Source organism: Vitis vinifera, chromosome 8, assembly GCF_030704535.1.
Source record: "Vitis vinifera cultivar Pinot Noir 40024 chromosome 8, ASM3070453v1".
In the NCBI taxonomy this organism is placed as follows: Eukaryota; Viridiplantae; Streptophyta; class Magnoliopsida; order Vitales; family Vitaceae; genus Vitis; species Vitis vinifera.
In genome coordinates, this window is record NC_081812.1 from 21,473,179 (window position 1) to 21,487,871 (window position 14,693).

At 31.9% G+C, this 14,693-nt stretch overlaps 2 protein-coding genes across 2 annotated transcripts; one reads left to right on the forward strand and one right to left on the reverse strand.

The window, feature by feature from the left end:
* Positions 1-206: 206 nt before the first annotated feature.
* Positions 207-3,009, reverse strand: LOC100253833 (actin-like). The gene is made up of 5 exons (XM_002279636.4): positions 2,894-3,009; positions 2,195-2,268; positions 1,701-2,094; positions 772-1,385; positions 207-619 (listed from the first exon to the last, which is right to left on the reverse strand). Exons 2-5 carry the CDS (start codon positions 2,252-2,254, stop codon positions 554-556), a joined length of 1,134 nt encoding a protein of 377 aa, XP_002279672.1. The 5' UTR covers positions 2,255-2,268; positions 2,894-3,009; the 3' UTR covers positions 207-553.
* Positions 3,010-8,352: 5,343 nt separating this feature from the next.
* On the forward strand, positions 8,353-13,322 carry LOC100250423 (uncharacterized). Its single transcript, XM_002279689.5, has 7 exons — positions 8,353-8,733; positions 9,560-9,589; positions 10,671-10,760; positions 11,823-11,952; positions 12,272-12,563; positions 12,685-12,739; positions 12,919-13,322. Exons 1-7 carry the CDS (start codon positions 8,620-8,622, stop codon positions 12,991-12,993), a joined length of 786 nt encoding a protein of 261 aa, XP_002279725.1. The 5' UTR covers positions 8,353-8,619; the 3' UTR covers positions 12,994-13,322.
* The last annotated feature ends 1,371 nt before the right edge of the window (positions 13,323-14,693 follow it).

Genomic DNA, 14,693 nt, shown 5'->3' on the forward strand with positions numbered 1-14,693 from the left:
TATTTTATCGATTTGGGTTGTAGTAAAAATTTACAGAGCATGAATTCTTTTTTTGTATTTTTTGTTTTGCATCATTTTTTCTTGAATTTTCCACTCAAAATTGTCAATATCGAAACAAAGTGTTGATGAGTATAGAATGACATAATCATAATGAAAAGAAGAAAGAGATGATAGTGAGGATCATTCACGTGATTTGCACGGACAAGTCACATGGAAAGTATACATCACTTTAATTAACCAAAATAACCCTTGAAGAAGAATGACAAAGATCCCCTGATTCAACCCAAACCAAAACAATAACAATACATAAATCTTCTATGCCAAAAATAGGAATGAAAAAAAAAAAAAAAAAAAAAGAATTTTAGGCATCTTCTGCTGCCCCTACATGTTTCATTGTCCCAGCATGGAAAAAGAGAAATACAAAACATCAATATAGAAACAAAAGCAAGGAAAAAAAAAAGCACCATTTTCCGCAATCACATGATCAGAAACCTCTTTGTAATACAAAATGTATAGTATAAATGTCTTCATCCCATCCTTCCCCTTTCCATGATTAGAAACATTTCCTGTGAACAATTGATGGCCCTGACTCATCATACTCTCCCTTTGAAATCCACATCTGCAATCAAAACAACCACAAGACAAAATTGTTGTCATGGACTTATATTTTAACTTAGCAACCACACATCGGATCCCAAGGTGATTACTATTGAAAATGATTCGAATGGTTATGTGCTTTTTGTATGAATGGAAGACAAGAAAGTGGTGTACCTGCTGGAAAGTGCTGAGGGAAGCCAGAATGGAGCCTCCGATCCAGACACTGTACTTCCTCTCCGGGGGTGCCACCACCTTAATTTTCATGCTGCTTGGAGCTAATGCTGTAATCTCCTTGCTCATCCTGTCAGCAATACCCGGAAACATGGTGGAGCCACCACTGAGGACAATGTTTCCATACAGATCCTTCCTAATATCCACATCACATTTCATGATGGAGTTGTATGTGGTTTCATGAATGCCAGCAGCTTCCATCCCGATCATGGATGGCTGGAACAGCACCTCTGGGCAGCGGAATCGCTCAGCCCCAATGGTGATCACCTGCCCATCTGGCAGCTCATAACTCTTCTCCACAGATGAGCTGGTCTTTGCTGTCTCTAGCTCTTGTTCATAGTCAAGCGCGATGTAGGCTAGCTTCTCTTTCATGTCTCTAACAATTTCCCGCTCTGCAGTAGTGGTGAACGAGTAACCACGCTCGGTCAAGATTTTCATGAGGGCATCTGTGAGATCACGTCCTGCCAAGTCAAGACGCAGGATGGCATGTGGGAGGGCATACCCTTCATAAATGGGGACTGTGTGGCTCACACCATCACCAGAGTCCAGAACGATACCTGAATATCAACAAATAAACACATAATGTGAATATGCAGTGAGAATAAAAATTAAGCTGAACATTTTAAGATCAATTACTATATAGACATTATTCTCCTTAATCATAAGAGCCCACAATTTAGCCCTGGCATCTAAAAGGATGACATCTCAATCAACACTTGAACAATAGCCTCAATTTCCAAGAATTTTGAATTGAGGATTTTCACCAATTACCGTTACATTTTTCTTGCAAATTTGCCTTTTTACCAGGTTGGCAATGCCTATGATTTCAAATTTAGATGCCAAGCAAGAGAAAAAGTAGTAGAATTGCTTACCAGTTGTGCGACCGCTGGCATAAAGGGAAAGGACAGCCTGGATAGCGACATACATGGCGGGTGTGTTGAAGGTCTCGAACATAATTTGAGTCATTTTCTCACGATTGGCCTTTGGGTTGAGAGGAGCTTCAGTGAGAAGCACTGGATGCTCCTCTGGAGCCACACGCAACTCATTGTAGAAGGTGTGATGCCAGATTTTTTCCATATCATCCCAATTGCTAACAATGCCATGCTCAATTGGGTATTTTAGAGTTAAAATACCTCTCTTGGATTGTGCCTCATCCCCGACATAGGCATCTTTCTGTCCCATCCCAACCATCACTCCAGTGTGTCGAGGTCTACCCACAATGCTAGGAAACACAGCCCTCGGAGCATCATCTCCAGCAAATCCAGCCTGAAATTTCAGAAAGAATCAAAGAAATAAGCAACTGGGTATTCTCCAAATCCAATCAATCCCACAAACTCAAACAACATTTTGGATTCTGAATCAATACCTTGACCATTCCGGTTCCATTATCGCAGACAAGAGGCTGAATATCCTCAGTTTCTGCCATTCCTTAATGCCCAACTGCACCAAAACCCCAAGACTCGTCATCATCCAATTTCATTTTCAAGGCAGTAATTCACATTAACCCGTGATACCCGGATCCATTTTATCAGTGAAAATCAAAACACACAATTCCATTTAGTTCTTGTCATTATCCAACACCCATATCAAAATTGTTCATCTCATTTTCCAATTTAATGTTAACGACAAAAATTCACATCAATTCACGATGCCCAGATCTTTTTATCACGAAAAACCAAAAAATTCACGTCCACTTTTATTCAGATCATCATCCAACCCACATTAAAAAATTCTCCGCGCCATTGTCTAATTTCAAGTTCATGAGAATAATTCAAACTAATTCACAATAATTCACAATACCCAGATCGTTTTTGTCAGTGGAAACATTAACAATCATTTTCATTACTAATCACCCATATACATATACTCTAATATCTCACCGGGAAAAGGGGCCAAATCACAAATCAAAGAATTTTGCATATCAAACGCCACATTTCAATAAACCCAACATTACATTTTCATTTTCCCATGATACAGTTTCACCCAAGAAAAACAAATGCAGATCTATAGACAAACAAAGAGAACATCTATGAATAGAGAAAGAGCAAAACTGAGAGGAAAATACCTGTGAATTTCGCTCTCTCTCTCTAAAACACGGTAGTTTTTGCCCCGAGGATTGAGCTGCTGCCCGCTCTCTCTGTGTTGTGCTGTTTAAAAAAAGGGTGGCGTTCCTGCAAATGCAACTCTGGCCCCAAATGAAATTCACCTTAAATGAACCCCAAATTCACTCTCCTTAGATCCTGACCGTTGGTTCAGAATATCTGATCTACGGACCCCATTGCTAGTCACGTTGGTGGTGGAAAACAGCTGGCTCGCTTTTAGTGGTTTAGACTGTGTGGACATATATACCCCTAAACTTTGTAAAAATATCTTCGCAATCCATACCACTTTCTTCATTATAAAACCATAAAATTAATTGCTTGTAATAATGAAAGAGAAATAATATTTTAAAATTAGAAAAATTCGTGTCCAACCACTATCATAAGTAAGTTTTATATCCTCCTAAAATTTTATTTTCAATAATAATAAGATGTATTATATCGAAATAATGTTTAATTTGTGTAAAAAATATATGCATGAAATGAAAAGTATATTGTATTTGAATTTTGATATATATTTTTTAAATAAATTTTTTGAACTATAGTTTAATATTTTTATCATTTTTCTTGCAAAAAATAAAATAAAATTTTAAAAATAAATAAAATTATGATAATAATAAATTAGGGATGAAAATTAGGGGTGGCAATGGGGCGAGTTCCTGCATTGCCTCTAATAGGATAAATTTGAAATTTCAATAAACGGATTAAGAGCGATTTGAGATTTTTTTTAAAACTTGAGATGGGTTTCGGGCGAGTTTCTGTATTACCTTGTCTCGCTCCAATTATATACAAAATTAATTTAAGTATTTTATTATTTTTAATATAGAATAATAATCATAATAATAATAATAAATATTTTCAATAAATATAAGTTATAAATAAAATAAAATACTTTAATTATTTATAAATATATTTATTTTAATATAATTAAAATATTTAAAAAAAAAAGTTAAACTAGGCTAGACAAGGTAGGATGAAAAAATTTCATGCCCGCTTCACCCATTAAAATTTTTAAATGGGATGGAATAAGAATTATTTTGAATAAACTAATTAGGGTTATGATGGAGACGACTTGTCTTAAACCTATCCCGTTACAATCTCTAATGACAATTAGCAATTATATGAGTTCATGATAAGTCACCTCAATGGATTGGGAATCGAAAATTTTCATATTATCCTATCCAACTTCTTTTATTTATTGTAAAAAATTTTCAATTTTTTTTACTTTTAAATTATTAAATTCTTTTAAAAATAAACATAGCTTATTAATAAATAATTAAATTATATTTTGTTTAATATTATATATAATGAGGACCTGGCAATACAAAGTTGGTACTACACCTTAAAGAAATTCTAAATATATATATATATCTCATTGTCTTCCCAACTTACATCTTCAACTTGGTGATATAAATAATATATTATATTATTTATTATATCTTATTATCATTAGAAATATGTTATCTCATTGTTTATTATACCCAATTAATCAAATATGGTTAAGCGATATTAAATGAAGACTTTTATTATGGTATCATAATACATTTGAAGTTTGAAATATCCTAGATTTCAAATTTTCTAAATTAAAAAGTTTTAAGAAATCATTTTTGAAATTTAATTATAGTTTTAACGATATTCTAGTCTTTCTTTTTTAGCGTTGTCACACAATAATAATTATGTTTGATTGGATATGATATTACTTTTAATGAAATATAACATCCCTTATATTATATCCAATGAAATATATGCTAAGATGTTAATTTCAATAAGATGTGTTATACCATAATTATGTTGACTTATAAAAAGATAAAATGTGGCACATTACATCTTAATTTTGATATTTGTCTAAAACAAAAAACATGTGGCATCTCAATATTTGCTAAAATATGAAAAAATTTCTCATATTTATTATTATTTGAAAAATAGTATGATTTATGATATAATAAATAAATTTTTATTTGTTTGTTAATAATATTCACAATTAATTATTTAAAATATATAAATAAAAAATGTTATATCATATTATTAAATATATAAAAATTAATACATATATTAGTATTATTTTATAATATAATTTATACGTATTCTTTTTTTAAAAAACTATAAATCTAATTTCTATAATAATAAATATATATATATATATATATATGCATATCTCATATTTCAAAAAGGGGTATAAAAATAGAGTATATTGTAATCATAGAATATATTATTCGTGATTTTATTTTTCTCATCTATTTCTTAATTTTATATGTGACACATTGTACAAAATAAATACAATTAAAATTTTTTTAAATGTATAACACAATGATTTTTACTTTTAAAAATTCTAAAAATAAAATTAGGAGAATATAGAGGGAAAATAAAAAAAAATAGTGGATTTCCCAAATTTCCCACTTTCTATAGCTAATTTTCTACTTTCAGTAATTTCTAATTTTGAATTACAAAAAGGTTATTATCATTAATAAAAGAAAATGATTTTCTGGTGGACATAAATGGGAAAACCGAAAAGGAAAGGGGTAAATTAGTCATATAGGAAGGCCCTACTTAAAGGCAAAGAAAAGGCGCTTTTTTCTAATTTGGATGCCCTTTATCGAATTCGGTGAGTTGGGTGCGAGCAATAATAACACGTGGCATCATGAGGAGTGGGGCCCATATGCCAACTCAGCATTCCGTTTCCAACTGTCTGGCGAACATGTCGGCCAGTTATTCATGTGCGGCCGGGTCCACTTACACCTGTCTGTTCCACCTTTCCTCTCCACTCTTCGATCGTCTCAATTCGTTGACCTTTTTGACCAGATCAACCATCCAACGTCTGACGCTGCCGCACGATCTTGACGTGAACCGCATCACCGTCAATGCAGACGCAAGTGTCGTCATCCACCGTGTTCTTATCTTGGAGGATCTTTTCTCTTTGTTACGAAGTATTTATATGGGAAGATATATTTATTTTAGCCTGTTTTATTTGGGAAGTCTCTCAATTTGTTTTGTGATATCCCTTGCTTTACTTCTTGACATCCCTCATTTCCTTCAAGAATTTTTTTGGGCTCTTCAAAATTTTTGGCTTTGCCACGCATACACATGTATAGATACACGAGGTGGTGTAAACATGCACGTATATATGCATAAAATAAGATACCGATGAAAGTAGTATGTAGAATAGTAAAAAATAATATTTATATTATTAAAATATAGTATTTGAATGATTAAATATAGTACATTTAATAAATATATAAAAAAATATTAATTATTTTTAGATAATTATTTAAATTTTATATTTTATAAATTTCATTACTCATTTTGTGTTTTTTTATGTGAGTGCATAAAAATACATTTTTCTACAAACTTAGTATTGAAGGTAATTTGTTTTAAACTTTAGATGATTTTTTTTTTATTTTTCAACTTATTATTCATTAATTTTTTTATTGAATAGAATAATCAAATTATTTAGTTTTTTGTTAAATGTTAAAATAATTTCTTTTGAAATAATTAAAACATAATTTCAATACAATCTTCATCGTATTAATACTAAACAGTTTGATATTTAATTTAGTGTTAAGTTAAATTAAGTTTTGTTTAAATTTAACCAAAACAAACAAACACTACCTTATTCATGCAGTAACTTTATGTTCTTTGTCATTTCAACTAGAATTTCCTTATTTTTCTTCATTTATTTAAAGTCCGATTTTATTTATAACTTTAAGTCTAAAGTTTAACGGGTATTTAGTAAATCAACTTAATAACTTAATGTGATTTAATAACTTAATTTATGTAAGTAAGTAAATTAGGTATATTTGATAAAATAATTTAATGGTATGAGTGAAAGTAAAAATAATTTTAAATAACAAGTAAAAATAATTAATTTACTTTTAAATCCATATATTTATTTTACATTTTTAGCCCATTTACTTTAGTCACATCCATTATATTTTTTGCTACTCCATCACCTCCATTGTTACTCGACATTCTTTGTTGTAGTTATAATTTATGAAAATAAATATGTTAATTTGATGGTTTAAAATAAATTTTAAGTTAATTTTATTAAATAACTTTAATATTTAAAATAAAAATTAAATAATAGATTTTAAGTCAATAATTTAACTCAAATTATTAAATAATAATTAATATATATCAAGTTTTACCCCTAGTCCAAATCCAAATTCTTTAAAACCTTACTATTATTTCAACTCTCGATTAAATTTTTGTGGTATTTACATATTTAGGCTCACTTTTTTACTTCACCTTTAGTAGTTTAAAGATCGAAGTGTTGGGATTAGAATTGAGTATGTGCCTCACTTTATTAGTAAATTATTGCTTTCTCTTTGTTCTCTTGAACAAATATCCTCTTTCCTTAAGAGGGAACTTCACTTCGCCCATCCTTCAGATAGAGAACTTGTCCTCTAGGGCTTTGGATTTGTTAAACTCCTCATATATGAGCTATTATATACGCACCATGATTCATGTTCAAGGCCGCTAAGAGTGCCCAAATGCTAGGTTCCTTATCCCAAGGGATGAGCAAAGCAAATTAATTCCTCTTTAGGAAGACATACCAAGGGAAGTAACATGCACATGCATATACGACTACAAAAGTCAAACTTAAACTTGGTTCCAAGTTCTTTAGTCCTCAATCCCCCCAAAGCAAAATAAGAAAGGTGAGTGCATACAGGTAGATACCAGCAGGATTTAATAAACAGAAAATAAAAATCTTAAAATCGATCTCCCAGATATCTTAATAAGGGGTAAATCAAACTTCAATTTTCCTTAACGTGGGGGAATGAGACAAGCATCATTAAGTCAACAACCTTTGTTCATGTGAACTTCTACACTCTTAATCATAGTCATTGGATCAAGCTTGGGCCTCCCTTTCTTATTTTATTTATATTTGTAAGGTTGATAGGGAGGATGATTGTGTGGCAGCAAGATATAAACTATTTTATTCCAATGAAATTTAAAAAAAAAAAAAAAAAAAGTTGGAAAGAAAGAAAGAAATAAATAGAACAATTACACTTCATTTGATATAATAACTTAAAATTTATTACTTAATTTTTATTTTAACTATTAAAGTTGTTTTTGATAAAATTAATTTAAAAGTTATTTTAAATTATTATTATCATCATAAATTATAATTAAGATAAATGAGATCAAATAATTGTGAAATAGTAAATAAGATTATGATAATAATTAAAATAAATGAAAGTAAAAATGTAAAATAAAAATATGAATTTAAAATAAATTAATTATTTTTACTTATTATTTAAAATTATTTTTGACTTTAAGTTATTGTTTTATAAGTATACTTAATTTATTTAATAATTTAAGTTAAACTATTAAATAAATTGATTTACCAAACACTCTTAAATGATTTTGTGGAGATAGATTTGCTTTTACGTTCCTAATAAGCTTTGAGAAGGAGATAGAGATTTTAATTAAAATAAAATTTATATTAGATATTTTAAAGAAGCATTTTCCCAGAACTTCAGATTGTGAAGACAGATTTTATTCCGTGAATCGAACTCGAGAGTTAAGAGACAGAGACCAAAACGGTGCGTTTTGGGAAGTGACGGATGAGCCCTCAAAACGATGCGTTTTGAAGGATAATATATCAAAACGGCGCGTTTAGATCAAAACGATGTGAACAGGGGCAGAGAAACCAGCATCCTCTCTGGAAAGAACCCTCTGGGGGGTTGCAGACATGGCCATGAAAGCAGCCCTGATAAACCGTAACCCTAACTGCACGAACCTGAGGACTGCCCTCTTTCATTCAACTCCTGTATTGGATCGTAGAAGGCGCACACATTGGAACTTTGTGAGCATCTCTCTCTGTATGTATTCAGGGTTTATAATTTTTGTCGATTTTGATTTGAATAGTATTGATCAGTATTTGTAAATTGACCAAGGGTGTTTTTATGAGATACTTTCCGCTTGGATGCTGAGAAAATGGAGGAAAAAAAAGGGAATAAAATCGCGGGTCATTTGAGTCGTGTATTACAAATAGAAGGAAACGTTGAAATCGTGATTTCATTTTCGCTCATTTTCTTGCATATTTCTGGCAACCAAGCAGAGGGTTATCGTAAAGGTTTAGCTTTTAGAAGCTCAACGAATCACACCCGTCACCTCTTTTCTCCATGTCTTCCTGTCTAATTTTGTTCCCTAAAATAGAGAAAAAACAATGAATGCTATCCTGTAAATATTTTGTATGATTAAATAATGATCTGGAGGTCATGAGAAAAAGTGAAATATGATACGAACTTAGGCTGTGTTTGGTTGCAATGGAGGTGGGGTGGGGCATTAGGATTGGAACTGGAGGCCCCATCCCCATTTCCATTGTTTGATCACTTCTAATAGTGATGATTTCTTTTACTTAACTTGAACTCCATGGGCATTAGGATTGGAACTGGAACCAATTTTTTTAATTATAATTATCGAGTAAATGAAAGGTTTTCTTTTTCTTTTTCCCCTTATCCCATAGAATTTGAATTCCGAATCAAGTCCAATGTGCATTATAAAGACTACATAATGTGGAATTCATCAAAGGTGCTTTATTGACATTGGTTCATCCATTTCTGTTGTAACTTATGTATCAAAGTCCTTTATGAAATTTAATTAAATTTTGGTTTCCTCTTTTTATGCAGGGTGGAGGTGCTTCTAGAAATTCATCTCAGGTTAATATATATTTCAATTTCTTGTGCACATTCATAGTACTAACTAATAAGCATATTTGTAATTTATAATGACATTGTGCCCTTGATGAGAGCTTTCTATATGTTGTATCATATATGTGATGGGAATTATCCGTGGTTAGATGTTTGGAAATGGGTTTGGACATTTAGTTTGGTCATGTGCAATGGTGTATTGTTGCCTAAAGAAAAGAGTGTCATGTTGCTGCATTGGTAAGAAGTGATTTGGTCTAAGTTGAAGCTGCTGTAAGGAAGGAAGTTAGGAAAAGATGTGGTTGAGATGGAGAGGAAAAAAAAAACACGATGACTTATCATTTAACAAGACTTGGCCCTAGATGGAGCAAAATGATGAAATAATGTTCTTTAGTTGAAAAATTGGGGATAGGGCTTTTATCAGCTTGTTGATGCGAATTTTCAATGGTTAATATTTGAAGCACTGATTGAAATAATTATAGCTTATGAAGAAATTTGCAGAGTTTGTATTAGGAATTTAGGACCACTGTTAATACCTGCACCATTTAGAATGTGGTTCAGTACCTTTTTTTCCTTGTTCTAAATGATGTAAGGGAGGGTGTGTACCAAATATTAACCAAGTGACATGGTTTCAAAATTCGGTTCCTTGATGTCCTTGACGTTCTATGGTGATATTCCACAATTAAAGAATTACTTTTGTTCTACTAGCCCTCACTTTGGACGGTAATCCAATGAAGTTGAAAATGCCTTTCTTTTCTATGCCACCAAAATGGTTTGAAAATTATCATAATGTTTGTCTTGAAGTTGGTTAATGTGTTCCTTAATATTTACTGAATTTAAAAATTGTGAATCGATAATTTTTTGGCTCTTGCAATGTAGTTAAACTGATTGACAATGTATTTCTTCTTTTATTAGATTTCTAAAATAGATGAGCAATTTAGAATTTATCATATGCTTGCCTGCAACATATTCTAAAGGTCTGTCAAATCTTCCTCTCCATTGCAAATTGATTCTGAATGTATTGATGCTTGTACCTTTTTTTTTCCTGACACTGAATGAAACCTTTTGCTGATCTCAATGTTTTTGTTTGCAGAGATTCAATTATTATGCAAGGTCCAGAAAACTGCATGCAAAACAAACACTATTGCGCAATGTCAGCGCCTATGCTGAGTACCTATTTCAGGTTCCATTTATTTTTCATCTTATAGTCTTTTAAGTGCTTTATAAATAATTTCTGGTGGCAACTTTCTCCAGTTTCACAAAAAAAAAAAAAAATGTTCTTTTCTTTTCCCTTTTATTTGGGGGGGGGTTTCAAGAACTTGGAATATATCATCAAGTGGCAAGCAATTGAGGTGGGCATTTGTTATTACTGCTACGGGTGCCTTGTGTTTAGCATGAATGGATGATCATGAGAAAGAAGGTAAAAATATGTGTCAATTATCATTCTTGGATGAACAGCTGCAGAGGTATGGATTGGAGAGTGTTTGGTGGTAGGAAATGAACGTTTTCTAAATAAACAAAATAGTCTGGGTGAATGATCACCTTGATCATTTACTTGATCAAATTTACCGATCAAATTTTTTATAACAATTTCCAGCTTCAAGATCCAGGTATCCAAGCACCATAATTCAATTGCCTATATAGTTCTAAATATTTTTAGAATCAGAATTATTTTTAATAGTCAGTTGAGACTATCATTAAACTAGGATTTAATATGAATAATACTGATTGTAAAGATGTTGAACCTGATTATTTTGGACTTTAATGCATCATATATCTTGTCCACTTAAGTTGCTAGCAGTTGGAGTCAGTGACCTAACTACTGAGCAGGCCAAAATCAGTTCGTTCTAGTGAAGGGTTTTGCATGGCAAAAGTCAATCATCAAAATTACTGGACCTTGATCTTTTATTTTCATTTAGTTTTTATTTTTATTTTTATTTTGATTGGTAAATAAGAGCTTGTATTAGAAATGCCTAGAAGCGACGAAAACAGTACACACGATGTATACAAACAACGCTCAAGAAACTAGGCAAAAAGAAAGACAAAAAACCTTTCCCCTAACTAGACAAACAACCACTCTATAAAATCTTTCACCTTGATAAAAAACCTGTGTTAGAGAAAGTTTTCATATGTACTGGGAATTGATGCATTCTTGAAGCTTTGTTACATTACTTTATCTTTGTTGCTATGCTTTATATTTAAAAGGATTTTAACTTGTGTTTTGATGATTTTCTTGATGTCTCAGAGTGGGCAATCTGATCATGATGAAGACGATGGATTTTCAAGTAAAGGCCCTTCCTGGTTTAGAAAGCAGTACTGGGATAAGGGATCAAAGAGGGACCAGGGCAATGCAGGACCCCAGTCTAGGAGTTGGAGTAAGGGAGCCTCAACCTTTTTGCTAATTACTTGTGCATTATGAGCAATGTGGCATCTCTCACTCGGAGAAATCGATTAATTATCCTCTGATGAAATATAGACAGTGGAGAAAATAGTTAGACTCGATGAAAATATGTAACTTTCATACTTGCAGTTCCCATCCCCTGTACCTTGATGCTTATATTCACAGCTATCAGATAGGAACATCAGATTCTTTTCTGTCAAAATTGATTTACAAGCACTTGTTGATCCTTGGTTATTTCCCCCTCTCCCTCAAAGGGGAAAAAAATAATATGTGCTCTTTCATTTATGGTTCAGGGGGTTTCCAGTTCTGTGAAGATGATACTGAAGTTGAGACAATTTTGCGATCTGCATTTGGGGGGAGCCGAACCTTCTACTGGTCCTTTATTAATGAAGAAAATCCTCAATGGGGGAGCTCATCAGGCTACAGAAATAATTACAGGTCCTCGTGGAATTGGAGAGATCGGATGGATGAGGAATATGGCTATTCCACAGATTCTGACAGTTCAGAGTCGGATTTGGCTTCCCATCGAATGGCCCTGGGGTTGAGTGTTTCTGGTCCTTTGAAACTTGAAGAAGTTAAAAATGCGTGAGTTCTCTTAGGGTTCCCCTCCCCTACTTCTTCGTTACTCTGTAAATAGTTTGCTCACCACACAATCTTACAGTAATGCCTTATGTTATATGACATCTACCTGGATTCCCATTTGCAGATACAGAACCTGTGCACTGAAATGGCATCCAGACCGTCACCAAGGCGCCTCTAAGGTATGAATGTTTTACCACCATCAATTAGGGATCTTCATTCATATCAGCACTTTCAGATTAAGGTCACCGGGGATAGAGAGTTAAACTATCAGGCACAGAGACACAGAAACAACCACACATTTTTCGAATAAGAATCATCCTTGTGATTGTAACCATTCATCGGTTGGGCTTTTGAACAGGCCATTGCAGAGGAAAAATTCAAGCTTTGTAGTGCGGCATACCAATCCTTGTGTGATAAGTTGGCTGTGGATTAAAGATTCTCCAATATGAAGGCACCCTATGTCCATTTCAACACTCTCATATTTCCATAGAATTAGAAGCATGAACTCAATTCAAATGACAATACTGGCAGTCAAGATATCATCCCGGAGCTGCCCCCTTAGTTTCTAGAATCCGATCATGATACAGTGGGCCATTTTACTTTGCTGGATGTGTTACTGTCATATTCATCTTAATGCAAGTTAATATTAGTACACTGCAAGAACCATTAGGAGTTAGGCCATGTTTGGATTCATTTTTAATAAATTAGAATCCCAATTTTTTGGCTCCATAATATATTAATGCTAGCCATTTTATCCGAAAACCAAGTGACATCTAAAACAAGCCTGCAGGTTCTGTGGCTGCGAGTTCTGATTTTAGTTGATTCCTTGTTCCTATATTATCTTTCTTTTTCACTTAGACATCCTCATTTGATTTATGATGATTGCACTTGAGAGTCACTAAGTGGTCGTTCAACTACTTAAAGGTAAAAATTAAAATCTAAAAACTAGAAACAATGAGCCTGGTTGGTAACTGTTTTGAAAAATTGCTTTTGAGAGCAATTTTTGAAAACTGATATTTGATTTTTAAAGAATAAAAGTTTGTTTGGAAACATAAAATGTTTTTAACCTGATTTTAATATTTTTAAAAATAATTTTATATATGGTGTTCTATTTTTAATGATTTTATATGTTTGTATAATTATTTTTTTAAATGATCATTAAAAAATAAGTGAAAATAACTAAAAGATGATATAAGAAAATATCATGTTTTTTGTTCTTAAAAAAAAAAAAAACAAAAAACAGTTTTTAGTTGTCAAATATGTTTCCAATGGTTTTTGTTTTGAAAAACAAAAAACACTGTTCTAGTTTCGAAACAGAACCAATGTTACAATGCTATCCATTTTTGCTTAAGGTACCCTTTTCTCTCTCCATATCTTTGGTCAAATTTGTAGCGTTGTGCTTTCAATCATATTGTTTATTTGAGATTGAATGAGAACATTGTTCGGGCAACAAAGAATATTTTGGTAAACATGGAGAAAAGGGCCTTGAGTTTTAAGATGGTTATATTTTAGTTGAAAGTTAAAGTATAAGTTATAATTTTTTAAAAATAATATTGATGTTGTAAAAATTTTATTAAATATAATTTTTTTTTATATAAATTAAAATAGAGTTTTTATAATAAATATTAATAAAATAAGTCAAATAAATATAGAAATTTTAATCAAGCTTAAAAGAAAATTCTTGACTTAAGAACTTTTTTTTTAAAAAAAAATCTTAAGAATTTAACAACTTTAATCAAACTCCAAATAAGATATTAGAGTTCGAAAATATTTCTTTATAAAAATTTAAAGTTTGTTTGATCATATTTTCTAAAATTAAAAACAGTTTTTAAACACAAGTTTCAAAAAACATAATTCCTTATTTAGTTACTAAAAGCACACATGTCGTTGTTAAGAGGTAAGTGTGTCGTAGGTCATTCGACTCCATTATAATACCATAAAGAAGATGATTGACCTTACCTAGTCCCCTGATTGAGTGCAAGTGATGCTTATTCATTTCTTAATCTTTATCAATGAGTTCATCACTTGGTGGTCTTTCATTCCTTAGAGGCGAAAAAAGGGACTAATTGTACCATAGTGCTTACGAGACATTTTTGTCGATTGAGAGGCTTCATCAATGAGATCCTTGATTTC